Raw genomic sequence first — 27,129 nt, forward strand, 5'->3', positions numbered from 1 at the left:
GCATTCAGCAACTTAAATTGAGGTTTACATGGTATTTATAATGTTTAGCACTAATAATCCATGATCAGAGAAGAACAGATTTTTCAGTCTATATTACATACCATGGCAATTTGCGTATCACCTCACACATTTCATTTATTACCATGCTGCAACTTTACCTTACCTAATGGTGCTTTTACCTTACCTGAGTGACCTTTACGTTCATACTATCAAATCATTCAAACAGGTTAGCAATGGTGACAAAAAATCATTAGGCATTGTCCTGCTAAATATGTTTAAAGACCCAAGACTAAACCTTAAAGCTTTATTATTTGGTGGAACTCCATGTTAACATGGAGAATCTGCAGAGCAGATTCAAAAATACTGATCCACCGTAAATTATTTTAGTACAGTAAGACTATAAATTATATGGAATTGTATAGAGATGGAAAACAAAATTTGCTTTTGCTCTGTGCTTCAGGTTGCAAAATGAGCCCAAATTTCCTATCTAAAGGTAGCAGGTTCTTCTCCATATTCTCCTAAGGTTGATTACTTGAAAGGCATTGGTATTCATGGATTTCTGCTTCCCTCAACAGAAGAGAAGTCAACCCTTCTTTTGATAGGTAGTGAACATGTACCTGTTCAGAAAAGTTTCCTCATTGCTTCACATCAAGAAGAGGTTCTTTAAGCATGCAAATAATCCATTAAAAAAATGCTTCAGAGAGTAATATTGTCATCGTATGTAAGTACTATCAAAAATATTTAAATTTGATATAGTTTTTGAAACAAAGCTGTTTAAATTTTTTTTTTTTGTTATTCAATTACAACGAAACTCACAAAATGACCTTTCATGGTAGAGAGACGCTAAATATATTGATAGAATTACAACTACTATTGTGTCATAAAAAACTGGAAAGAATATTTAATTATTTTTCTAATATCTCTCATGCCTCAGGGAGGAAATTGTTTCATAGCAGGTTCAAGAAGTACATGAAATAGATAAAAATAAACTTAGTACCAATAATTTAAGTAGATGAAACGCACAAATTATAGCCTGAGTTTTTCAGACTTGTCCAGAAAAAAAGGAATGTATTATCCAGCAATTTTTCATGGATTAGATTGTTTTAAAGTAAATGGTCTGTTCATGTAGATTATATTTTAGTAAATTGTAACACTGTTAAAACGCCAAATATGTTATCTTCATTACTAAAAATAATTAAATCTTATTAATCTTGACTTTCACAGATGAAGCACTGACCAGGCAATAAACTACACCCACTACTTCATCTACCAAGACTGATCAAATGGTAGGTCTGAATTTGAAATTCATTAACAGAAACATAAATTTTTAAAAATCATGTTAAAGCTTTACTGCTTTAACTAAAATTTCAGTGTCAGTAAAAGTACCTATTTCAAATGAAACAAATTTTAGCAGGGAATTCTTCCTTTCCTCTTAAAAAAAAAAAAAAAAAGAAAGTCAAACTCATAGGAGAAAAGTGTGACTTCTCTTCAGTTTTACTTCTCTAACTCAAAATAGTCAAGGAAAAGTGATCAGAAATTCTCCGCCATAATAAGGAATAAGAATGCCCTTCACCTAAGTTACAACTCTCCACACCCAGTTTCATTGTGCAGTCCATGGTACCAGAAAGCAGAAAAAAAAAAAAAAAAAAAAAAAAACAACCAAAAACTATGGATCAGGAGTGAACACAACATAAAATGTGAAGGATCATGCCAGCACACCCCTCCATCTTTGTGATAAACCAATTTAGTTATCAGTTACTCTTGAGTAAAGACACTTAATGGATCCATATTTCAGCCCTGACTTCCGTTATACAGTCAGCACGTACACATGCTTTGGAATGTGAATTAGCCTTTAGAACTTAGAAACTGCTGCTTGAGTACCTTTTGATGGGAAGGACTTTTTTTTTCTTTTAATTCTAGTAATTTTACTCCCTATATAATAGCAAAATATTTAGATGATTTAATGTAAAATTAAAAGTAGTTGTTTAAAGATGTTTTGTGTATATAACTTGTTGGTTAGAATTTTACGTCAACTTTCTTTCGAAAATTAACTGGTTATTTTTATGGCTCAAAAACTCCTATCACATATTATGTTTTAGCTAGTTATAAGCATAAACCAGTATGATAGTGTTGCTATCTTTAAATAATAATCCTAATTACCTATATATTACCTGTTAGTGGGGTTTATTGGCTTGACATTTAGTGTATATTTATTCATTAGGTTTTTTTTATATAATCACTATTTTTTAATATTCTGTCAAATATCTGCATGGGATTTTTACCATACCATGTTTGCTTAACTGGTGGTTTGCTTTTGTTTTTGTTTTCCATTTGAGTGTCAATTCATTTCTTGATATATTCTCACAGAAGTATGCATACCATTTTTTGCTCCAACAAGGACAGTTTGTTAGTTGATGAGCACTGGAAATAAATATCACTGAACCCACCCACCCCTTGATACTTCTTCCTAAAGATTTTGGTCATGTAAATCACAAAATGAAAAATCGGTGCTTTTAAAAATATTCAAAACTTTCAGTGCAAAATAATGAGTAAGAATTCTTCCTGGCTTTCTATCATGATATTTGTATATGCAACTGAAAGAACTTTAATTTGAATGTAGAATATTTTTGGTTCGGGCTGATTTGGTTAATTTGATTTGGTTTTTGGTATTGAAATGGATTTCTGATTCCCGATGGAATAGTTGTTCTGATCAGTCATTATTTCTTCCTTTTCCTAAGGAGAAAAAAACAAAAAAACAAACAAACAAAAAACTGCCATTAGAAAGTTTATATTAGTAAGTCCCAAATATTTGACTTTGTAGGGTATTTGCAAACCAGAGAGTATTACATTAACTTAATTTAGTATTCCTGAAAAGCAATATTTTCAAATAAGTAGCAACCAAAGTAACAGTATAGGGAATGTCTTTTGCACATGACAATTTTTAACAAGGTAGTTCTTACCACTCTCAACTGAACGTGTTTATTAACAACTCTCCAAATTTATCAACTTTTAGAAACCCAAGAGTGAAGCATTGGACTTAAGGGATCATTTTGCATTTGAAGTAAATCTTGTCCTTACACCTGTATCTCACACTTAATACATGTAGCAATACTTCGTATCTTCCTATCAAAATTATTTGTTAAGTGATTTAGTTAATGGCTGATAAATATTTTGTAAAACATAAAATTGTACAGAAAAAAATATTAATTTGTATTTATTTTTATTGTTTTTTAGCATAGACACTATATTGATGCTCCTTTTTTGCCAGAATTATTGGAAGTGCCTCTTGATTTTATATATATATATATATATATATATATATATATATATATATATATATATATATATATATATATATTACAGTAAACATATACTCAAAATTATTAGAATTGTGTCACAGATGATCAATGTGGATGTTACAATGTGAAAATAATGTATAATATAAATATAATTCTGTGGTATTATGTTTGATGTAGTTATTTGTACAATCCAAGCCCCCCATCCAGTTTTGAAGGCATCCTTCCCTCTCATATCCAAATGCAGTGGTTTGTGCCCAGCTATACATGCTATAGTGAGACATCTGCTGGACTCCTACAATTCCTAAGGACTCCTGGGGGCTTTTTCCCCCATGATCACATTTCCTTACCTATTGCTGATGAATTCTTAGTTTCATCTCTCTGTAACTAAGCTGTGTTCTTTGTCTAATCAAATAGTTAACACCATAATCAACATACCTAGATTTCTGGCATTCAGCTGCAGAGTTCTGTAAAATAGCTCTGCCATTGATCCTATAAATACTACAATTTGTCCTATACGGATTGTCTGTTGATGCCTAATACATGGGATATTTGGTTGTACAGACTCAGAATAATTCTTGTTCTGCATCTTTGAAAGCTTTTAAGAAAACTGAACGATTCAAAACATTCAGAGTGTTTTAACTAACTCAAACATACAGTCTTCAGACAAAAAAAAAAAGCAAATATGATTTTTATCCACAGTTTTCAAGGAATTAATTCTTTAAGCTACACATACAGATTTCCCTCATTCCCTGTTAGGCAAAATCCCTGCTCCTAAACTTGGTATATTTGTAGCTTTCTTCACTTTGGCCCCAAACTATCCCTCACCAAAGGAACTAACCATCTATCATTTGTATTTCTGTGTCTTAGGCAAGTTATTATCAGTGGAGTATTTACACACACTGTATACGTATATTTTCTTTCTTTTGTATACACATACATACTTCCAATCACAGACAGCACAAAAGGGCAGAAGATTGACAGTATCTTCTTGAGTTGTAAACTTTATCCCTCTCCCAAGGCTTTCCTTTTACAGTGATGTCCTCAGTGGGAAGGAAGCAATATCTGGAAATTCCAGTCCCAACCTTCATCTCCTTCCTGCAACTAGGTGCTATCAAAACTGTTTGTAGGTAAGCAAATGTTCATTTACATGGTTGGGTAAGAGAAGTGATGATAGGTATCTTCTAATGGCTCCTGAGATTCAGCGCAGGGCAAAGGGATGACCATAGCCACTGCCTTGGAGATCAGTTTAGTGTGTCCTGGGTCAGCTCTACAGATCACCCCTATGCCTGCTGAGCCACGTGAGGTGGAGCTCGGGATATGGGTACACCCCAACCAATGAAAAGAAAAATGAAATAAAATCAGTCCTTAAATAATTAGAAACTCTTCTGCTTATTAGGATCGATTTAAGCTTATTTAATCCTGAAGCTACTTCAGGTCCTGATCATTCTTTCTGACATCATTGCTGGCTTTATAAAGGAGCCCAAGGTCCACTTCTGGTGAAATTTGTCAGATTTGAAGAATTATCAGGCTGCCCATGCTGGCTGAGATCTTTTGGGCTATTGGGGCCAGTTAGAGCTGGATGGGCATGGGGAGAACATATTGGTTCATACTTTGTGCTTACTCTACTGTCAATTTGACTGCCTTTTCCCTATAAGATGCCAAAGGTGAATTCAGAGAAGTCCTGGTCTTCAGAGAGTGCAAAGTAGTTAACGATTATGTAATCATTTTCTATTTGTGCTATAATCAATTGCCACAAACTTGGTGACTTCAAACCAACAATCAATTACCACAACAATGGTGACTTATTGGGTCAGAGCTTGGCCAGTCAGAAGTCTAAAGGGACTTGGCAGGACTCTCTTTCTGGTCTCTCACAAGACTGAAATCAAGTGTTTGCCAAAGTGTTTGCCAGCCCGGACTCCTCTCTGAAGTCTCTAGAATCCACTTCTAAACTCATTTAGGTGGTTGGCAGAATGCAGTTCCTTGTGGTATAGGACTGAGGTCCCCCATTCCTTGCCAGCTGATGTCTGAGAGCCTTTCTCAGGGTCTTCAGGCAACTTCCTTCCTGTAGGCATTGCTTCTCTCACCGCTCGTCATCTTCAAACTGGTGATGTCACCTGATTCCTTCTTACACTTTGAGACTTTCTGACTTCTGCTGCATCCTTCTGTCTCCAGCTAGGAAAGTTCTCTCCTTTTAAGGGCTCATGTTATGATATTGGGCCCAGATAATCCAAGATGATCTCCCTACTTTAAGATCTTTAATTACATTTGAAAAATCTCTTGCCATGTAACTTAGCATATTTATAATTTTCTGGGGATGATGGGGTGGACTTCTTTGGGGGCTATAATTATGTCTTCTACAAATCATGACTAGGATGAGGAACACAGTGAAAATAAAGAAGGCATATGAACCACATGGTTATTCCACATGATGGAAGCTCATGCCCACAGTGAAACTTCGGGGAAGGTACAGAGATTTCCCATATACCCCTGCCCCCTGTACACTCAGCCTTCCCCATTACCAGTCTCACTATCAGAGTGGCACAGTTGTTACCATTAATGAACTTACCATTTATGGACCATTTATGAACACATCATAAATCACCCAAAGTCCATTATTTTACCTTAGGATTCACTTGGTGTTGTACATTATAAGGGCTTGGACAAATGTATAATTACATGTATCTGTCCTTATGGTATCATACAGAGTATTTTCACTGCCTTAAAAATCCTCTGTGTTCTGCCTGTTCATCGCCGCCAGCCCTAACCTCTGCCCATCACTGGTCTTTCACTATCTTCATACTTTTATCTTTTCCAGAATGTCATATAGTTGGAATCATACAGTATGTAGCCTTTTCAGGTTGGTGTCTCTCACTTAGAAATAAGCATTTAAAGTTCCTCCATGTCTTTTCATGGCTGGATAGCTCATTTCTTTTTAGTACTGAATTCTATTCCACTGTCTGGATGGACCACAGTTTGTTTATTTACTTACCTGCTGAAGGACAAAATGATTACTTGCAAGTTTTAGCCTTTATGAATAAAGCTGTTAAAAATATCTGTGTTGCAGGTTTTTGAGTGGATGTAAGTTTTCAACTCTTTGAGTAAATACCAATAAGTGTGGTTGCTGGATCTTATGGGAAGAATATGTTTAGTTTTGTAAGATTCCACTAAACTGTTTTCCAAAGTGTGTGTACCATTTTATATTCCCACCAGCAATGAGTGAGAGTCCCTGTTGCTTTAAGTCCTTACCAGCATTTGGTGTTGTCAGTGTTCTGGAATCTGGCCATTCTAATAGGCGTGTATTGGTGTCCTACTGCCACTTTAACTTGCATTTCCCTGATGACTAATGATGTGGAACATCTTTTCATATACTAATTTACCATCTTTATATCCTCTTTGATGAGGTGTCTTTTAAGGTCTATGGTCCATTTATTAATTGGACCCATTTCCTTTCTTTCTTGCACTTTTGGTTGGGAAAAAAAATAGTTGTTTGTCTTAATGAGAGTCTCCATTTTGGGTTTTGCTGATTGCACCTTTATAGTTTCATTTAGCATGTTCTTCTCTTCCTTGCATTTCTTCTTTTTTTCCCCACACATTTATTGATTTTTGAGAGAGCGCAAGCAGGGGAGGGGTAGAGAGAGTGTGGGACAGAAGATCTGAAGTGGGCTGTGTGCTGACAGCAGAAAGCCGGATGCACGGCCCAAACTCATGAACCATGAGATCATGACTTGAGCCAAAGTCGGAGGCTTAACCAACTGAGCCACCCAGGCATTCACTCCTCTCTTCCCTGCATTTCTTAAGAACTGATATTTAGATCTAAACTGAGGTTTGGTAAGATTTTTTTTGGACTAGGGAAGAGTGCTATTTCAGAGGTGATATTTCAAGTTTCTAGAGTCCATTGAGATATTTAAAATAGCTCCTTCTTTTTTGTATTGTTATTGATCGTTGGTGACCATTACCTAGATGCATTAATTCATTAGGGGTTTGAAAATTATGGTATTCTAGTTCTTTCATCCTTTTTTTGTTCATTATTTGGAATATTTCTATAGAGAAAAAAATGTCTTCACATTTTAATGATTCTAATGACTAGGAAAGACAGGATAAATGTAATTTTTCTCCTAAGTACCAGTTTTAGATGTATTGAAGTGGTTCCTTAGAAGCATCCAGAGTTTAACATGTTCTTTTTTTGGAGTGCTATGAATTCATGAATTTAAACATTCTATATATTTCAACCATTACAGTTACTTTTCTTAATGATGAAAATTTCCTACAGTTGGTTAGTGGGAGCTTGTTCAAATTCGCCCATGAGTTACTGGGGCACAATCTAGTCTTCAAGGCCTCCCTGCTTTTTTGTATGACAAATATTCTGGGCTCATCTTATATTCTCAGACCTGGTAGTAATCACATATTGAGAAGCCATAATTCCTTTTTTATAGCATTTATAGACCCAATTCAGTGCTGGTTGCACTTATTGCTACTGGTTGATGATTGGTTTTAGACCTTTTCAGTGCAGAGAGCTAAGATATATATCACTCAGACTGAAAACTCCTGGTTCAAATATAGGACTACCAAGTTTTTCTTAACCTGGTTCATCTTAAATTATAAATGACATTTTAAGCCATGAGCCTGGATGAGGTGATTTGGGAGTATATGTAGATAGGGCAAAGAAGATATTCTAAGGACTGAACTGTGGAGTGCTGTGGCAATGAATATTAACAGGAAATGACCACTTAGCCAGGAGGAAAACAAAGAGAGTGTGGAGTTATAAAAACCGGGTGAAGAGAATGGATTAAAGAGAAGGACACAATCAATGGTATGCAATTCTGCTAATAGCTCAATGAAGATGAAGCCCAGAAACTGCTGAATTTATTAATATGAAGGCCTTTGATGTTATTTATGAAAGTAGTTGTGGTAGAGTTGTGGAGGCAAAAAAAAAAAAAAAAAACAGAGTTGGTGGGACAAGAATTGGAGAAGAGGAATTTTAGGTAAGGAGTACAGATGAAAGCTTGGTCTTAGAAACATGGACCATACAACCATAGGAATAGAAGAGGAAACAAATCAGATGAATACAAATGCAGATGGAGAGTAAAGGTGGTGGGGGAAGAGTACAATATTTCTCTCCTGATTTCATCAGTGAGTTCCCTAAGCAAGGTCATCAGCTGATAATGAAAGTTGGGAAAGAAATGTTGAGGGTTTGAGAGAAGTCATTTGGAAGAAAGGGAAAGGGATTAGGTTATTAAAAGTTATGCTTAACAATGCCTCTAAGACCCAGTGAGGTCAGTGGTCATAAATTTAAGATAAGCCCTTATGTCATGTTAATGAGTTTTTCTTCAACTATTTAAAACAGTGTGGGTGTAAATACAGAGTAGAGAGAAATTTGAATTTAACCCAACTGTGGTTTGTCAAGGAAGAACAAATTGACCAATGGACAAAGGAAGTGATGCGCTGTGCAAGTGAGTGATTAAAACAGTTATGTGAAACAACTCAGGTAAGGAGGGAAATGACAATATGAATGATATGGGTTAAGTTGTGTCCTCCCCACTAAAAACATGTTGAAATCCTAATGCCCTGTATCAGTGAATGTGACCTTATTTGGAAATAGGGTCTTTGCAGATGTGATCAAGTTAAGATGGGCACTGGAATGGGTCCTCATTCACTATGACTGTCCTTTTCAGAATAGGAGAAGACAGAGACACATAAGAGACAATGGTCATGAGACAATAGAGGCAGAGATTAAAGTAATGAATCTACGATTCCAACAATTGTCAACAAACATTGACGGTAGAAGAGAAGGAAGAATCCCTTCTTTAGGTTTCAGAGGGAGCATGGCTCTGCTGACACCTTAGTTTTGGACTTTTAGCTTCCAAAACTGAGATAATAAAGTTCTGCAGTTGTAAGCTCCCCAGTTTGTGGGGGCTTTGTTAATGCAGCCCTAGAAAACTCATTCATTTATGGTTAATTTCACACCACAGCAGCAGAGGTGAGTGGTTATGGTAAAGTTTATATGGCCTGCAAAACCTAAAACACTTACTATTTGACCCTTTGCAGGAAAAGTTTGCTGATCTAAAATATGGAAGTAGGATATAGTCCAATGAAAGACTACATATGAGAAGTGCTGAATATAGTGTAAAGTAAGTAGTATGTACATTCAAAACTGTAACTTTAACTGTGGACTGAAGAGGTCAGAAAAGGAATCATGTTAGAGAGTGAACTTGAGTAAGCTGAGGATAGACCAAATTACACTCTCGGGAAAATTACATTTGTTGGTGAGGAAACGTAGGCTCTTTGCACTTTGGGATAGTAAACACTGCTTCCCTTTGAATGCACTAATGGCCACACTGTTAAACACATTGAAAATACAAGACCTATTGCAATGCTTGCTCACTAGCAAAAGCTAGTTTGATTGCTAAAATAAAATATTTGGTCTTTCAGAATCTGAATGTACCATTGCCTCATTGTAAGATTTATCACTTTATTTGTATCCTTTTTTTTTTCATTTGTAGTGAAATGTGCTTATAACCTTTGATTTTTGGTTAATGATCCTTACCATTGTGTGAACTGAAATTGTATATGTAATGATGATACTTTCTAGTCATTTATAACATTTTGTTATTTGGAATATACTTCTGAATAGCTCATATAATTTAATCTTTAAGAGACCCCCATGAATCTATTTTATTTTGAATAAAAATTCTGCTTCACAGAGGAAGAAGCTGAAATTCAGTAAAGTTTAGTGACCAGGTCAGAGTCACAGCCATTTAAGAATATGATGGATCTTGGATGATACCCGATAGCAAATTCATTTATTACCATAACCAAATGCAAGCTGATATGGCTCAGAATCCTCCTAAAATGGTACTCTTGGAAAAAGAATTTATTGTAATTTGAGAATTTTTCAGTGCAAGGAGTTCTCTCTCCTTAGAATTTAGATAGCATAAACAAGTGGATGCTGAAAAATCCAATGTTGTTTTGTTTTTTTCTTTTTCTATTGGGTCCTTATAAATTGTGGATGTGAGCAACTGATCCTGTGTCTGAGAATTAACTCTTTCTAGAAAGAACTCTGCAGAGCCTTGATCCTGACCTGGTATGTGTTCCCTAAGATTCTAGAATCCCAGTGGGAAAAGAAACCACACAGAGATTTAGCCTATGAGCCTTTTTTTTTCTTTTTAAACATAAGTATCCCAATGATGTCTCAAGGAGCAGCTGGCTTAAAAACTTCTTGGAAGGAGAAGGAGGGATCTTTGTTACAGACTTCCGCCCCTCCTCCTGCTTCTGTTCCCTTCCCCTCTGCCCCCTGCAGAGTTTTGTTTCTGGGAATCAGCAAGTAAGATCACAAGTGGTCTTTTCTCTTTTCACTCTCTCCCATACAGAAAGCTTTATCACGTGTGGCCTTAAACTTGCAGCAAATTGCAAAGAAATGGCTCAAAAGCTTCAGCTCTCTCTGTGCCCTGGGAGCTGAGATGCACGTCAGTGGCTTTGCCAGCGTGGCCTGTTCTCTGCAGACTGCCAGAGAAAAGAGGCCAGGAGGAAAGAGGAAACAGTCGAAATTGCCCAGGGGTGAGACCATGCCCTTCATCTTTTCTTTCCCCTAATTTGCTCTGTCTGTGTCCATCCAGGCTCTCCCCACCTGGCAGAACTGCTCAGAGCTGCTGTAGAATTCACCCCAGTTTCCTCTTTCAGTCTGTGGAGTGGGGTCCAGCCTCTTGCTGAGCAAGTTGAGAGGAATTGGCTGTCTTTGATCTCCACCTCCAGGTAAGATTTAGTTCTCTGCTTTTGTATTTTGTGACTATCACACCAGATTCTCATAGGAGAGCAGCTAATAAACCCTTCAGTTCTGCACTACAAGTATCTTATCCATACACACCATTAAAATTGGGCCCTTGTCAGGTTAATAGAAATAGGAAAGGACACAGGTTAAAGTCAGATCAACTCAGATCTGGGTTCAAATTTTGACTCTGATGCTTATTGGTTGGGTAGTTCTTGACAAGTCACTTAACAGCTCTGAGTTGTATAATTTTCTATAAAATGGGAATTCTAATGCTAACCTTGCTGAGTTGTTTTAAGGATCAGCCAAAAGTATATAATTCACCTGGCACATAAATAGTACTTGTTAAATCTGAATCTGACACAAACAATTACTTGCATTAGGGGGCTTAGCTTTCTTAACAACTCACAGTTCGTATTAGCAAGTACCATGAGATTATTTGGTGTCCAGAAGACAAGCTAGTCCAGAGGGTTTCCTCATGAGAGTAAAAGAAGAGGGTGTTGGGGGTTGCTCTCTGACTTTCTCTCTGGCAGTCTTTGGAGTTTGACTGTGGATGGAATCTATGTCACAGGATTAGGGCACAGAGCTTCAGGGCTTCTATGTGATCCAATTACACCTTTTCAGGCCATCTATGCTCTTTCAAGACCGGAAGATTCATTTTCAAACTCATATGAACAGAGAATTCTGTCGTGTTTTTTTTTTTTAAGTGAAAAAAATGAAAAGCGATTGGCTTCTTTTTCTTTGGCCTCCAGAGTAAGATCTACTCCAACCCAGGATGTTGGATGAAAACTTTGCCATAACTCTTTTCCTGGAGGAATCTGTTCAAGTGGTGGAAGAACAATTAAGGATTTGCCAAATGCAAATCCTTCTAAATAGTTGTGTGCCTTTGCTCTACTGCTGCAACTGCAAATGAATAGAGAGAGGGAGAAAATCTGGAGGATCTTTCCATTCATGTCCTTGAGCTTTCCTTCTTCTTCTCACACAGGAATGAAGAGCTCAATACTCATAAACATGGTGTCCTTGAAACAGACTATTCTTGAGGTGATATGCAAATTAGCCATCAAGATGAAATGACATTTTCAGTGAAAATGTCCAGTGCCAGTGTTTTAAGCTGAATCCTATTTTGCCCTAACACAACATCAACTAAGATGACTATAGTTTTCTTATTTTTGTCATTACTTCTAGATTAGAGTGATTTTTGTGTCAACACTCCCAAATATAAGAAGACAGTGTGTTTTGGTGTCTCAAGATTTTAATATTGTTTGCAACATGATTGTTTTTCTCTTTAACATTAGTATTCTAGATGTAACCTTTAAATCTTTTAAAGATAGATTTATTATAAGTGATAGTATATTTAATTATTAAAGAATTTGTTCTGGTCCATTGGCTTTATTATAACTAGCCAGAAATAATATATTGAAGCTCTGAAACAGTAGGCCAATTTGAATTAAATTTAAATTTTTTCTGGTATATATTTCTTGCTTGGTGATATTTTTACATCTTTAATGTTTAAAATATTTTTGTATGTTCATTATAGAAACATTAGGAAATATGAAACACAAAACATTTTTAAAACATTGCCTACAGTGTCACCAACCAGAAATAATGTGTTAACTTTTTCTTTATATCTAGACTTTCTGAAACTTCGTTTCTATGGATATACACATGTGAAAATGTATGCTTCTGTTGTAAAATAGCTATTATGTATATTGTTTTATACCATGAAGTTTTAAAATCAGCTCTATAATAAAAATATTCTATATAGCTGTATTTTCTTCTTTACACTAATTTCTAAAGGCTTCAAAAGATTTCCTTGCATAAATAGACCATAATTTGTTAGACATTTAGGTCATTTAGATGTTTTGACTTATTATTATTATTATTATTATTATTATTATTATTGGCAGTGTGTCTCCAGCAATTTAATGAAGGTACAGGTACTCAGTCTTTTAGCAGAGAAACCTATGCAACATTGCATAATCCAATGTTTCTCAGACTCCTTTTTCATTGTTCTGACAAAACATTGTTCTGGAAAACTAGTTTCAGTGACTCAGTGGACATAAGAAGTTGGCCTTGGGTATCAGAACATGGTAAAGAAGAATCTCTATGTCCTTAGTTTCTTAGAAGTTGTGTTTTTTTTTTTTTAAATTAGAAATGGATGTTAAATTTTATCACCTGGTGTTTGGCATCTACTGAAACTTTATTATTTTTTTATTTTTATTTTTTTCAGCTTTCTTGAGATGTGACTGACAAAAATTGTCTAAATTTATGATGTACAATGTGATGTTTTGATATTCATTATAACACGTAACATTATAAATGTATACATTCATTAATGTAATGATTTGGTAAATAAAATTCCTAATATGAATTGTTACATTTGTAAACTAGATCCTAATTACAGAATATAAATTAATTTGGATTTACTAGTATTTTATTTAAAATTTTAGCATCTCTAAGTTTCACCTGAAGTGTTTTTTTTTTCCTTGTACTATCTAAATGAGATTTTGCTCAATATAACTCTGACATTTTTAAATGAATAGAGATTTTTATCATCTGTTTTAATTACCTAATATTTTCTCTTTGAAGGGTATCCCTTACTAAAGTACTCCTTAATATTTTTGTTTAAGGGATCTGTCCTTAGTATTTTTGCTTAGAGGATAGTTTCAGGGTATTTTTGTTAATGGTTCCCTTGGCTATTTTTCTTTTCTCGGCTGTATCAGTACAGGTAATTAATATTTGCCAGAAAGGTATCTATTTGGTCAAGACTTTGAAGTTATTTCTATATATTGTGCATAATTTCTATGTTTTATACTTATAAACATCTATGTATAGAGCTCACTGATATTGTATTCTTGGGTCTTTGTCTTTTTTTTTTAATCTTTATTTATTTTTGAGAGAGAGAGCATGAGCAGGGGAGGGGCAGAGAGACAGGGAGACACAGAATCTGAAGCAGGCTCCAGGCTCTGAGCTGTCAACACAGAGCCCAACATGGGGCTCGAATTCAAGAACTGCCATATCATGACCTGAGCTGAAGTGGGATGCTTAGCTTAACCACTGAGCCACCCAGGCACCCCAATGGGTCTTTGTCTTTTGATCTTGCTTAGTATTATCTGCTCTTTGTTTAGTTCTTTGGTTTTTAACTTTTTTCTGTTTCAATTTTCCTTGCCCATTTCTTAAAAGTTAAATTTACATATCAAATAATCTAAAAATCAAATAATCTAAAAATCTAATACTAAAAAAAAAAAGAAAGAAAGAAACAGGCCCTTGCTTTACCCTTCTCAACTCATATCTCACTCCCTAGAGGAATCCCCTCCAGTTTTAATTGTTCAGGTCTTACTTTTGATATTTAATTCCATATTTCAAAATAAATTCTTGATTTTTCAGTTTTGAGAAATTATCTATGAATTCAAACTGTGAAGGATGAGGTTTAGGAAACACAGAATAAGTATTACATAAAGTCAAGGTAATATATTCATAGGCAGAATAAGCCTAAATTTCTAAGTACATTAAATTTTACTCCTAATGTTATTCCTTTAATTAGTTTTATGAGAATATGCAAGATTTCTATTAACATACAAATGCATCATTAGGGTGATCCAGAAGTTATTTTGTTTTTTCAATCTCTTCACTTAATTTATTTTTTCAGGCAGGTATTAAGCCATGCAGAATCCTAAAAAAGTAAATACGGATATGAATAGGAGAAAATAGGTTCAGAGCATGTGAAACTGTCCAGGGCTTGGTAAGGACAGGAGGATGGAAAATTAAACATAGGAAGGGAGGCCATCTTTTTTTAAGGCACTAAAGTAACTTTTGCCTGAATTAAATGTAAGCCTGAGGCACAAATCATGCTGCTTCCTTGTGTGTCAAACTAAAATGATACATAAATTGGTCCTCTTCTCTTTTTTGCCATATTTTAAACCTTACTTTGGATGCTGCAGACCTATAGGAATAACAGTGTGCTACAGGGACCTATAAGGGGCATCAATCTTTTCTACCCATTCTGTTAAGATAGATTAAAAGGCTTTAATGACTTAATTTTAATGAATCAATATTCAAATGGTTGAATTCCTCTTCCTTTCCTGCTTGCTTCTAGTTTAAGCTGGCAAGACCACAAAGTTTGCAAAATTCTGCCTCGTTATTTATTCCAAAGACAACATTTAAATTTATTCTTTGCCATAATGAGGCTTAAGCTGGAGGGATTGAGAAAGAATGTTGGCTACAGAGCCCTGATAGCTGGATTAGTTAATCAAATATACTGGTCAATTTTAATTGAAAAATTTTGCCAACTTACTGTGGTAAAATAAGGTAGCTTATATCAAACTATGTCTCCAGAATTGTGATCTGTGAAATAAAAACATTATTTAATAAACAGTGGATTTGAATTTTTGTTTTGTTTTGTTTTTTTACTGTCAGAAGCAACCTTGACAGGATCAGAGTCAAGGAATATTTTCATAATGGACACTTCATCCAAAGAAAATATCCAGTTATTCTGCAAAAGTTCAATGCAACCTGTCGGGCGACCTTCCTTAACAACAGAATATTCTTCCTCAAAGGAGAAACAACAGTGCTGTGGTGAACTGAAGGTAACAAGCAGTTCAACAGTAAACAACAAATAACCCTATGTAGTGAACTAAAGAGTAACAAAGAATTAGGCGGGGGGGGGGGGGGGGGGGTGGTGTTGGGGGGAATTATTTGGTGGAGTCCATGTTTTTGACTCTCCATCCAGATGTTCGCTACACAATTTTATAATTCATGTTTCTAGCAATTACATATTTTCCATATGTAGTTAGAAGCAAGAATTTTTTTTTCCTTTTTAAAAAGCGATCTTAGATGCAACTTATTGAAACCACACTTTATCAGGCAGTGAAAGCAGCCTCTCTCTACCATGTACGTTGTTACTGCATATTACTTTCAGGCCCCATTTGAATGCCCCTCCTAAACTGAAATGAGAGAGAAGAAACTAATGTTTATTCAATTTCTACCATGTACCAGATATTATGCTAAGTACAGTGATAGCATTTAATCTATGAAATGTCCATCTATTCCTATTTTGTAAATGAAAATTTTGAACTTTCCTTGCTGCACAGTAAGGGGTAGCATTGCTTTTTTTTTTTTTTTAATTTTTTTAACGTTTTATTTATTTTTGAGACAGGGAGAGACAGAGCATGAACAGGGGAGGGTCAGAGAGAGGGAGACACAGAATCTGAAACAGGCTCCAGGCTCTGAGCTGTCAGCACAGAGCCCGACGTGGGGCTCGAACTCATGGACTGAGAGATCATGACCTGAGCTGAAGTCAGCCGCTTAACCGACTGAGCCACCCAGGCACCCCTAGCGTTGCTTTTTAAATGGTGCTCAGTGTGACTCCCAAGTTCCTGTTCTTTCTTTGTACCAAACATTCACTTAGCAAATACATGTGTGTGTTTTCATACAAATGCTCATCTATTCTATGGATATTCCATCACAGACTCAGGTCTGGCAAAATACATAAGCCAGCTATTAAAAAAACATTCATTTGAGAATGAATTTAACTTGAATATGAACTCAAGCACAAGGATAGTAGTTGTACTTTTTTTGGTCTGCTATGTTCCTGCTATGACTGTGAAACAGTCATGAGTACTAGACTTGATAAGATGTTAAGTGTTTGATTTATATCCTTGTTTTATTTTCTTACCTATGTATGGTTCCTTCCACTCTTTGCTTCACCATACAGTGGATCTTTTTTCCAAAGCCAAGACTCCTTCAAGTATTCTTGAGGGGAAGGGGTGGAAAGAAGGGAAAAAGCAGAATTCAGTATAAATTCTGAATGAAATATATTTCAGAATTTGTATTTTTAGGAATCTGCATGAGCTTGAGGCTGAAGAAAGCCTGTACCCATCCTTGAGAGAAATCTTCAGTGATAACAAGCTTGTTAGATTGTTCTTGGTTTGCATTCTTGTTTGTCTGTTTGTTTAGTAAGTTTCCACATGTATGTCAAGCTAGAGTCAGACTAAGTGTGACTTGTCATATTTTCCAGGTATTTTTGGGTGCCTTGTCTTTCGTTTACTTTGCCAAAGCATTGGCAGAAGGCTATCTGAAGAGCACCATCACTCAGATAGAGAGAAGGTTTGATATCCCCTCTTCACTGGTGGGAGTTATTGATGGTAGTTTTGAAATTGGTAGGTATTGCAGATACATGGCTTTACTTTTAAGTACAAGGTCTTCTAGGCGTTACTAAATGACATCCTCACTGCATTCTGTTGTTGCTAGGATCAGACTCTCTCTATAAATTCATGTTTAGACAGAATTTACTAGGACCTATTACAGTGGAGGCCAGGTGTTCACTATTATATGACACACAATTCAGTTTCCAATCAGAGTGAGAGACTTTCCTAGAGGAGAGCGTGAGATGCTATTGGGATTTTGAGTTAAAAATATTCAGGAACTGTCTTTACAGAAGAGTTCTATATCCTGAAACCCCTGTGATTCAAAATTTGGAAGAATTCACATGGGTTGTACAAATCTTTATTGTAATGATTTAAGAAGTGAAACCATAAAAGAAGTTTTCTGCCCAGTGACCTAGAAAAAAATCCTATTAACGAGAACAGTAGAGCAAAGCAGGCAAGAAAACTTCTACTCTCATGTGTCTTTGGGTAGCATTTGACTATCGACTTCCTCTTGGCACTTGAAAAGACCAAATGATTTTAGTCACTGTGTTGGAAGTACTTTAAAGAGTATAATTCCACCTAGAGCTTCCTGAATTGATAAGGTACAAGGCTGTAATTCTTTGTTAAAATAAAGAATTAGGGTCCTTACTACCTTGGGACTCAGATATATACTTTATGTAGTAAAAGCTCTAATGGCTCCAGTTTCAGCTCATGTGAACTTATAGAAATGTGAGGAAATATTTTTCAACTCTTCAACAATGACTTTTTTAGTTCATCCTATATATTTCTGTTCTTACTCTGAATATCACAAAACTAATTAAAAGAATGAAAAGGTAACCTTTTACCTTCAGGGTTTTCTTCCCAAATCCTTCTTTCATCATCCTACCAAAAAAATGGGAATGCTTAGGTCAGTACTAATCAAATGTTAATGTACATCCAAATAACTGGGCAACCTGGTGAAAATGCTAATGCTGAGTCTGTAGAAATTGGAATAAGACTCTGCCTTTCTAACAGGCTCCCATATCACATGAAGCTGTTATTCAATGGGCCATACTTTCTGTAGCAAGTGTTTGAAACATCTGATCATATCACTCCCTTGAGTAAATTCTGTAGATAGACCTAGATAGTTGATGTAGTACTTGATGCCTGTCCTGTCTATAGCCCTAAACTGAATGAAGGGCCATGGAGAGTCAAGATAAGGATGACACACGTAATCACAGGAAGAAATGAGTATAAAGAGGCAACTAGTTCTAATTGAAAGAACAAATCACACAAAAAGAAGAAGGAATGAACAGATAGAAAATTATATATCAAGTAGTACTTCTTGCTCACTCTAGATTATAGTATAAAAACATTTTAGAGCTGAAGAGACTTAGAATATGGTCCAAACTTTTTCTTAAGTCCCCAGGTCCTAATGCAACTTGAGAGAGCCTATATTTGATACAGACTACTAACGTTTCACAGGAAGTGACAAAGGACCCTGAGAATAAATTGATATTAATTCTTTCAGACTATTCTAAGGATAGAAGCTGTTTATTGAATTAGATACAGTAAAATGCTTTGAAATCCTCTCACTTCCATTGCAAACCTTTATTCCAAAACATCACTAGGTTTTCTCCAGTTGTTTGCAATCCACAGTTTTTCAGAAAAGTGGGTTTCCTGACCATAATCCTAATTTATTCCTCTTGCCTCTCTCCACATTCCTTCCTTCCAGGATTCTGGATGCACTATCACCATTGTCTCTAGCTCCCATTTCTTCTTTTTTGCAGAACAATCTCATTTATCCTTTGACATCAGTTGGCATTATTATCTAATGTCCACACACCAGGCACTCAGTTTTTTCCCAAATAATGTATTTTTTCAAACCAAAGTCTTTCTCCAGCAATAGCAGAGTTGCCAAGAAAATAAAATGTTTTCTATATTATCACTTCCTAATATTTCCAGATACTCTTTCTTTCAAAAGTTTTCCCATATATTCTTATAAATATTTAAAAGTTTTGCTTTTCATATTTTAGTATTTAATCAACTTCATGTAGACATTATAAAAACTTTGTTTTTTAGAGTAGTTTTGGATTCACAGCAAAATTAAGTGGCAGGTACAGAGATTTCTCATATATACCCTACTCCTACCTATACAAAGCCTCCTCCATGAAGACATCCCCCACCAGAGTGGTATATATGTTACAACTGATGGACCTACCATAACATTATCGTTCAGAGACCATAGTTCATATTAAGGTTCACTCTTTGTGTTGTATATTCTAAGGGATTGAAAAAAAAAAATATATATATATATATGTATAATGCTAGATATAGCATTATATATCTATCTATATCTATCTATCTATCTATCTATCTATATATATATATATATATATGTGTGTGTGTATATATGTATATGTATGTGTATATATATATGTGTATATATGTGTGTGTGTGTGTGTGTATATATATATACATACATATATATGTATGTATATATATAAAATGCTAGATATCCATGCAAACTACTTTCCCTGCCCTAAAGATCCCTGTGCTCTACCTGTTCTTTCATCATGTTCCCCTACCCTCTGGCAACCACTGATCATTTTACTGTCTCCATAGTTTTGCCTTTTCCAGATTGTCATATAGTTGGAGTCATATAGTATGTAGCCTTTTCAAATTGGCTTCTTTCACTTAGTAATATGCATTTGGGGTTCCACCAAGTATTTTCATAGCTGGATAGCTCATTTCTTTTTAGTGCTGGATAATAATCCATTTTCTGGATAGGCTTTAGTTTATTTATCCATTCATCCACTGAAGGACATCTTGATTGTTTCAAAGCATTGGCAACTATGAATAATGCTGCTATAAACATCCCTGGGCAGGTTTTTGTGTGCACATGTTTTCACCTTCTTTGGGTAAATACCAAAGAGCATAATTGCTGGATTATATGGGGAAAAATATGTTTAGTATTGTAAGAAACTGTCAATTGTTTTCCAAAGCTTCTGTGCCATTTTGCATTCTCACCAGCAATGAACAAGAGCTCCTTTTGCTCCATGCCCTCACCAGCATTTTATACTTTGGATTTTGGCCATTCTAATAAGTGCATAGTGTTATATCATTGGCACCTCAATTTGCAGTTCTCTTATATGACGTTCAAGTTCTTTTCATGTGTTTATTTGCTATCTGTAAATCTTTTTTGGTGACCTGTCTGTTATTTGGCCCATTTTTTAATCTCACTGTTTGTGCTTTATTATTGAGTTTTAAGTGTTCTTTGAATATTTTTGATAACAGTCCTTTATCTGATATGACTTTTGCAAATGTCTTCTGTCAGTCTGTGGCTTGTCCTTTTATCCTCTTTTCATTATCTGTCACAGAGCAGAAACTTTTAATTTTGATGAAGGCCAGCTTATCCATTTTTTTTGTCACAGATTATGCTTTTGATGTTGTATCTAAAAAGTCATCACTAAACCTAAGGTCATCTAGCTTTTCTCCTAAGTTATCTTCTAGAAGTTTTATAGTTTTGCATTTTACATTTAGGTCTGTCATATATTTAGACTTTATTTTTATGAAGAGTATAAGATTTGTGTCTAAATTCATTTTATTGCATGTGGATGTCCAGTTGTTCCAGCACCATTTGTTGGAAGGATTATCCTTGCTCTCTCATACTACATTTGCTCCTTTGTTAAGGATCCGTTAACTACATTTATGTAGGTCTGTTTCTGGTCTATGTATTCTGTTCCACCATCTATTTGTCTATCCGTTCACCACTGTTACACTGTCTTGTTTAATGTGGCTCTATACTATATATTGAAGTTTGGTAGTGTCAATCCTTTAACTTTGTTCTTTTTCAATATTGTGTTGGCTATTCTGGGTCTTTTGCCTCTCCAGGTTGTCAGTTTAGAAGTCAGTTTGTCAGTATCCACAAAATAATTTCCTGGGATTTTGACTGAGATTGAATCAATAGATCAAGTTGAGTAGAACTGGCATCTTGATAATACCAAGTCTTCCTATCCATGAACGTGGAATGCCTCTCTGTTTTCTTAGTTCTTTGATTTCTTTCATCAGAGTTTTTTAGTTTTTCTCACATATATCTCGTACATGTTTTAAGATTTATACCTAAACATTTCATTTTGGGGATAATAAGGTAAATGGTTTTTCAAGTTCATTTGTTCATTGCTGGCATGTAGAAAAGCAGTTGACTTTTGTGTATTAACCTTGTAGCTTGCAATCCTGCTATAATCATTTGTTACTTTCAGAAGTTCCTTTGTCAGTTCTTTTGGATTTTGTACATAGATGATCATATCTTCTGGGAATGAAAACACTTTTATTTTTTCCTTCCAAGTCTGTGTACCCTTGCTTCTTTTCCTTGTCCTGTTGTATTAAGTAGGACTCCAATACAGTAATGAAAAGTAATAGTGAGATGGGACATTCTTGCTTTGTACCTGATCTTAGTGGGAAGCTTTGAGTTTTTCATCATTAAGTATGATGTTAGCTATATATTTTTGTAGATATTCTTTGTCAAATTGAGGAAGTTTGTGTCTCTTCCATGTTTATTGAATTTTTATCACGAATGGTTGTTGGATTTTGGTCAAGTGCTTTTCTGCATCTACTGATACAAGCATGTGATTTTTCTTCTTTAGCCTTTTGATGTGATAGATTATATTAATATAATTTCTAATGTTTAACTAGCCTTACATACCTGCGAAAAATCCCACTTGGTCATGGTATAGAATTCTGTATATTGTTGGATGTGATTTGCTAATATTTGCTAATATTTTGTTGAGGAATTTTCTACCTGTGTTCATGAGAAATATTAGTATTAGGGCAATGTTGGCCTCCTGGAAATGACTTAGGAAATTTCCCCTCTGCTTATATCTTTTGAAAGAGATTATAGAAAATTGGTATACTTTCTTCATTACGTGCTGGGTAAAATCCACTAGTGAATCTTTTGGAGTCTGTGCTTTCTGTTTTAGAGGGTCATTAATTATTGGTTCAATTTCTTTAATAGATACGGGCCTGTTTATATTATCTATTTCTTCTTAGGAAAATTTGGCAGATTGTGTCCTTCAAGAAATAGGTCTATTTTATTTAGGTTATCAAATTTGTAGGCATAGAAATGTTCATAATACTCTTTTACTATCTTTAAAAAAATTTTTTTTAAGTTCATTATTTTTTGAAAGAGACAGAGTGTGAACAGTAGAGGGACAGAGAGAGAGGGAGACACAGAATCCAAAGCAGGTTTCAGGCTCCAAACTGTCACCACAGACCCCTTTGTGGGCCTCAAACTTACAAACCTGAGATCACGACCTGAGCTGAAGTCGGAAGCTAACCCACTGAGCCACCCAGGCGCCCCTCCTTTATTATTTAATGTCCATGAAGTTTGTAGTAGTGTCTTCCTTTTCATTTCTGGTATTAGTAATTAGAATCTTCTCTCTTTTCTTCTTGGTGAGCATGGCTATAGGTTTATATTTTTATTTAAAAAATACATTTTATTAAAAATTTTTTAATGTTTATTATTTTTTTTGAGAGAGAGAGAGAGAGAGAGAGTGCATGAGTGAGCACAAGTGGGGAGGGGCAGAGAGAGAGAGGGAGACACAAAATCCCAAGCAGGCTCTGAGCTGTCAGCACAGAGCCCAACATGGGGTTCAAACTCACAAACTGCAAGATCATGGCCCAAACTGAAGTTGGACACCCAAACAACTGAGCCACCCAGGAGCCCCATGAGGCTTATTGATTTCATTGATCTTTTCAAAGAATCATCTTTTGGTTTTGTTGATTTTTTCTTCTGAGTTTCTGTGCTCAATTTCATTTATTTCTGCTGTAATTTTTATTATGTCTTTTCTTCTGCCTCATTTGGATTTAATTGGCTCTTTTTCTAATTTTCTAGGTGGAAACTTAGATTACTGGTTTTAAATTTTTCTTCTTTTCTAATATATGCATTCAGTGTTCTAAAGTTCCCTCTAATCATTGCTTTTACAACAATAGTCTTCTGTTACATTTTCTATTTAGCAATTCCTGGAATATTAGAACAATGTTAACATCTAATATAATATTTATGCAGAAACCTTTTGAATTTATGTTAATTTTAAAAAAAAATTTATAGTTGACACACAATAGTACCTTAATTTCAGGTGTACAACTTAGTGATTTGGCATGTTTATACTTTATGTTGTGTTCACCACAAGTCTGGCTACCATCTCTTCCATTATATCACTACTGCAGTATTATTGACTGTATTCCTTGGGCTGTGCCTTTTATTCCCATGACTTACTCATTGCATAACAAGAAGACTGTGTCTCCCTCTTCCCTTCATCCATGTTGCCCAACCATCCTTCCCCTCTGGCAACCATCAGTTTGTATTTAAAGGTCTGATTCTGCTTTTTGTTCATTTTTTTAAGATTTCACTTATGAGTAGAATCATATGGTATTTTTCTTTCTCAGTCTGACTTATTTCACTTACCATTATACCTACTAGGTCCCTCCATATTGTCCTAAATGGCACAGTCTTGTCCTTTATATGACTGCATAATATTCCTGTGTGTGTGTGTGTGTATGTGTGTGTGTGTGTGTACCTGCACACCTCCTTTATCCATTCATTTATGAATGGACATCTGGGTTGCTTCCATATCTTGGATATTGTAAATACTGCTACAATAAACATAAGGGTGCATACATCTTTTTTAATCAGGGTTTTCATTTTCTTTGGATAAATACACAACAGTAAAATTATTCTTGTGATATTTTTGTTTTTAATTTTTTGAGGAACCCCCATACTATTTTCCACCATGGCTGTACCAATTTTCCTTCCCACCAACAGTGCATGAGGTTTTCTTTTTCTCCACATCCTTGCCAACACTTGTTATTTTTTGTCATTTTGATAGTTACCATTCTAACTGGTCTAAGGGGATATCTCATTGTGGTTTTGATTTACATTTCCCTGATGATTACTGATGTTGAGTATCTTTTCATGTGTCTGTTGGCCATCTGTGTGTCTTCTTTGGAAAAATGTCTATTCAGGTCCTCTGCCCATATTTTAATCAGATTTTTTTTGGTGTTGAGTTATATAAATTCTTTATTTTGGATATTAACCCTTGTCAGATATATCATTTGCAAATATTTTCTCCCCTTCAGCAGGTTATCTTTTGTTTTGTTGATGGTTCCCTTTCCTGTGTAAATACTTTTTATTTTTATATAGTTCCAATAGTTTATTTTAGTTTTTGTTTCCTTTACATGAGGAGACAGATCTAGAAAAATCTTGCTACAGCCAATGTCAGAGAAATTACTACCTGTGTTCTCTTCTAGGACTTTTATTGTTTCAGATCTCAAATTTAAGTCTTTAATCCATTTTGAGTTTATTTGGATGTATGGTATTAAAAAGTGGTTCACTTCCATTCTTTTACATATGGCTGTCCAGTTTTTCCAACACCATTTATAGAAGAGACTGTCTTCCCCATTATATATTTCTGCTACCTTTGTTGTTGTGCCAATACCATGCTGTTTTGATTGCTACAGTTTTGTAGTTATCTTGAAATCTACTTTGTGATACATCCAGTTTTGTACTTCTTTCTCAAGATCACTAGTCTTCTGTGGCTCCATACAAATTTTAGTATTATTTTCTCTTGTTTTGTGAAAAATGGTGTTGGTATTTTGACAAGGATTGCATTGAGTCTGTAGATTGCTTTGGGTAATATGAATATTTTAATGATATTAATTCTTCCCATCTATGAGCATGGAATATCTTTCCATTTGTTTTTGTCATCTTCAATTTGTTTTTTTTTAAAGCAGTTTTAAATGTTTGTTTATTTTGAGAGAGAGCGTGCCCACAAGTGGGGAAGAGACAGAGAGAGAGGGAGACACACAATCCCAAGCAGGCTCTGCAGTTGTCAGCACAGAGCCCGGCTTGGGGCTTGAACTCATGAACCATCAGATCATGACCTGAGCCAAAACTAAGGTCAGATACTTAATCTATTGAGCCACCCAGGTATCCTTGTCATCTTCAGTTTCTTTCATCAGTGTTTTATGGTTTTTGAAGTATACTTCTTTCACCTCTTTGGTTAAGTTTATTCTTACATATTTTATTCTTTTTAGTCCAGTTGTAAAGGGTGTTGTTTTTAAAATTTCTCTTTTCTTCTCTTTTGTCATTATTGTATAGAAATGCTACCAATTTCTGGTTATTTATTTTGTTTCCTGTTACTTTACTGCATTTATTTATTATTTCTAGTAGTTGTTTTATGCAGTCTTTAGGATTTTCTTTTTTTTTCCTTTTTTTTAAGTTTATTTATTTATTTTGAAAGAGAGCAACCAGTGAAAGGGGAGAGAGAGAGAGGGAGAGAGAGAATCCCAAGCAGGTTCTATGCTTAGCAGCACCGACTCACCAACTATGAGATCATAACCTGAGCTGAAACCAAGAGTCAGACACTTTAACCAACTTAACCACCCAGGTGCCCCAGGATTCTTTATAGTATAAATGTGTGTCATTTTAATTGTCTATAGATGTCTATAGTAGAGTTTTCTGAATGGACAATCATATTGTCTGAGACAGAAGTCAGTTTTATATTATTCTTTCCAATTCTTATATCTGTTGTTTGTTTTTGCCTTATTTCCTTGGCTTCAGTACTATCTTAAATAGAAGCAGTGACAATGGGCATTCTTTCCTCATATGTGACCTTAATGAAAATGCTTTTATAAATTCACCATTAAGTAATATGTGTGCAGTGTAATATGGTAGATACACTTTATTTAAAAAAAAATGTTTAATCAATTAGTATGAGTGAAGGAGGGACAAAGAGAGAGAATTCCAAGCACACTCCACACTGTCAGTGCAGAGCCCTACATGGGGCTTGATCTCGCAAACCATGAGATCATGACCTGAGCTAAAATCAAGAGGTGAACACTTAAGCGACTTAGCTACCCAGGTGTGCCTGGTAGATATACTTTAAAAGTTAATATGCTCAAATATTTTTCTTATCATAAATGAGTGGTTAACTATATTGGATGCATTTACTACATCTGTTAGGATAACCATGGAATTTTTCTCCTTCTTTAATTTAATACAATGATTAAATTAACATATATATTTTTTTATCTTATTTGGTGGTACCCTTGCACTTCTGGAACAAATTGCATTTGGTCTTTTCTTTCATTGTCCCTGTCTAGTTTTGGTTTCAAGGGTATATAAGTCTTATGAGTTGGATGGCTTTCTTTTCTGTTATCTAAGTACTTTGTGTGTGTGTGTGTGTGTGTGTGTGTGTGTGTGTGTGTGTGTGTGTGTTGAGAGAAAGGAAGAAAGAGAAGGTGGGGAGAATCTGTTCCTTAAAAGCTTGGTAAAACCATTTTAAAACACTCTGGATCTGTTGTCTTTTTCAGAAGCTAGTGATAGTAAATGTGAAAGAATTTTGATATCCAATTTAGTTTTTTAGAGATTACTTATTGCCATTTATTTTCTATGTGTATCTTCTGAGAACTCAGAGGGACACAAAGTAAAGAAAGCAAAAACACTATAGATATCATAGATGCTAAAATGGTATTATGTAGTCTTTGGCATACTCACTAATGTAACACAGAAACAGTCTGTAAACATGGGTTCTTTATTGTGAAGTGTTGGTGGTGTGGAAGTTGGGGAGAATAGGTAATGTTGGTTGCAGGGATACATTACGTATAACTGAAGGTCAGCTTTTACTTTACTTTGGCTTATTCACTGTGACACATTAACAAAAGTATAGACATAATTATCAATGTAACATGATACAAAGTTTCTTCTACTAAATTCTTAAATACCGAATGAGAAATCTCATACTCAATATTTTTTCCCCTGTGAAAATTAAAACAAGTTTAATTCTTTCTGAAGCCATAAAACCTAGAGCCACTGTGCAAGCTAATTTTCTCACTGTCATTATTGTCCTCAAGTCTATAAAAATTGCTACTCTTTTTGCACTTG

At 35.1% G+C, this 27,129-nt stretch overlaps 2 protein-coding genes and 1 long non-coding RNA gene across 9 annotated transcripts in view; 2 read left to right on the plus strand and 1 right to left on the minus strand.

Moving 5' to 3' along the window:
* The window catches only part of SLCO1B3 (solute carrier organic anion transporter family member 1B3), a 207,528-nt gene that overhangs the window by 34,339 nt on the left and 146,060 nt on the right, over positions 1–27,129 (plus strand). The gene's annotated exons all lie outside the window — the stretch shown is intronic.
* The window catches only part of LOC132694644 (uncharacterized), a 63,797-nt gene continuing 38,439 nt past the window's right edge, over positions 1,772–27,129 (minus strand). The window contains exons 2-3 of the long non-coding RNA XR_009617413.3: positions 16,736–16,812; positions 1,772–2,733 (exon numbers count right to left, since the gene is read on the minus strand). This is a non-coding gene — a long non-coding RNA (uncharacterized LOC132694644). The remainder of the gene's footprint in view (positions 2,734–16,735; positions 16,813–27,129) is intronic.
* The window catches only part of SLCO1C1 (solute carrier organic anion transporter family member 1C1), a 70,760-nt gene continuing 51,080 nt past the window's right edge, over positions 7,450–27,129 (plus strand). For 4 of the 7 annotated variants that reach the window (XM_081796120.1, XM_060658222.3, XM_078450051.2 and 1 more), the window contains exons 1-3: positions 10,636–11,048; positions 15,478–15,647; positions 17,078–17,219. In XM_081796120.1, coding sequence (XP_081652246.1) covers positions 15,519–15,647; positions 17,078–17,219 — 271 coding nt within the window. In that variant the 5' untranslated portion in view covers positions 10,636–11,048; positions 15,478–15,518. The other 3 variants (XM_078450050.2, XM_060658217.3, XM_060658221.3) reach the window with 3 other exon arrangements.

The sequence above is a fragment of the Panthera onca genome, chromosome B4 (genome assembly GCF_046562875.1).
Source record: "Panthera onca isolate mPanOnc1 chromosome B4, mPanOnc1 haplotype 2, whole genome shotgun sequence".
Classification (NCBI taxonomy): domain Eukaryota; kingdom Metazoa; phylum Chordata; class Mammalia; order Carnivora; family Felidae; genus Panthera; species Panthera onca.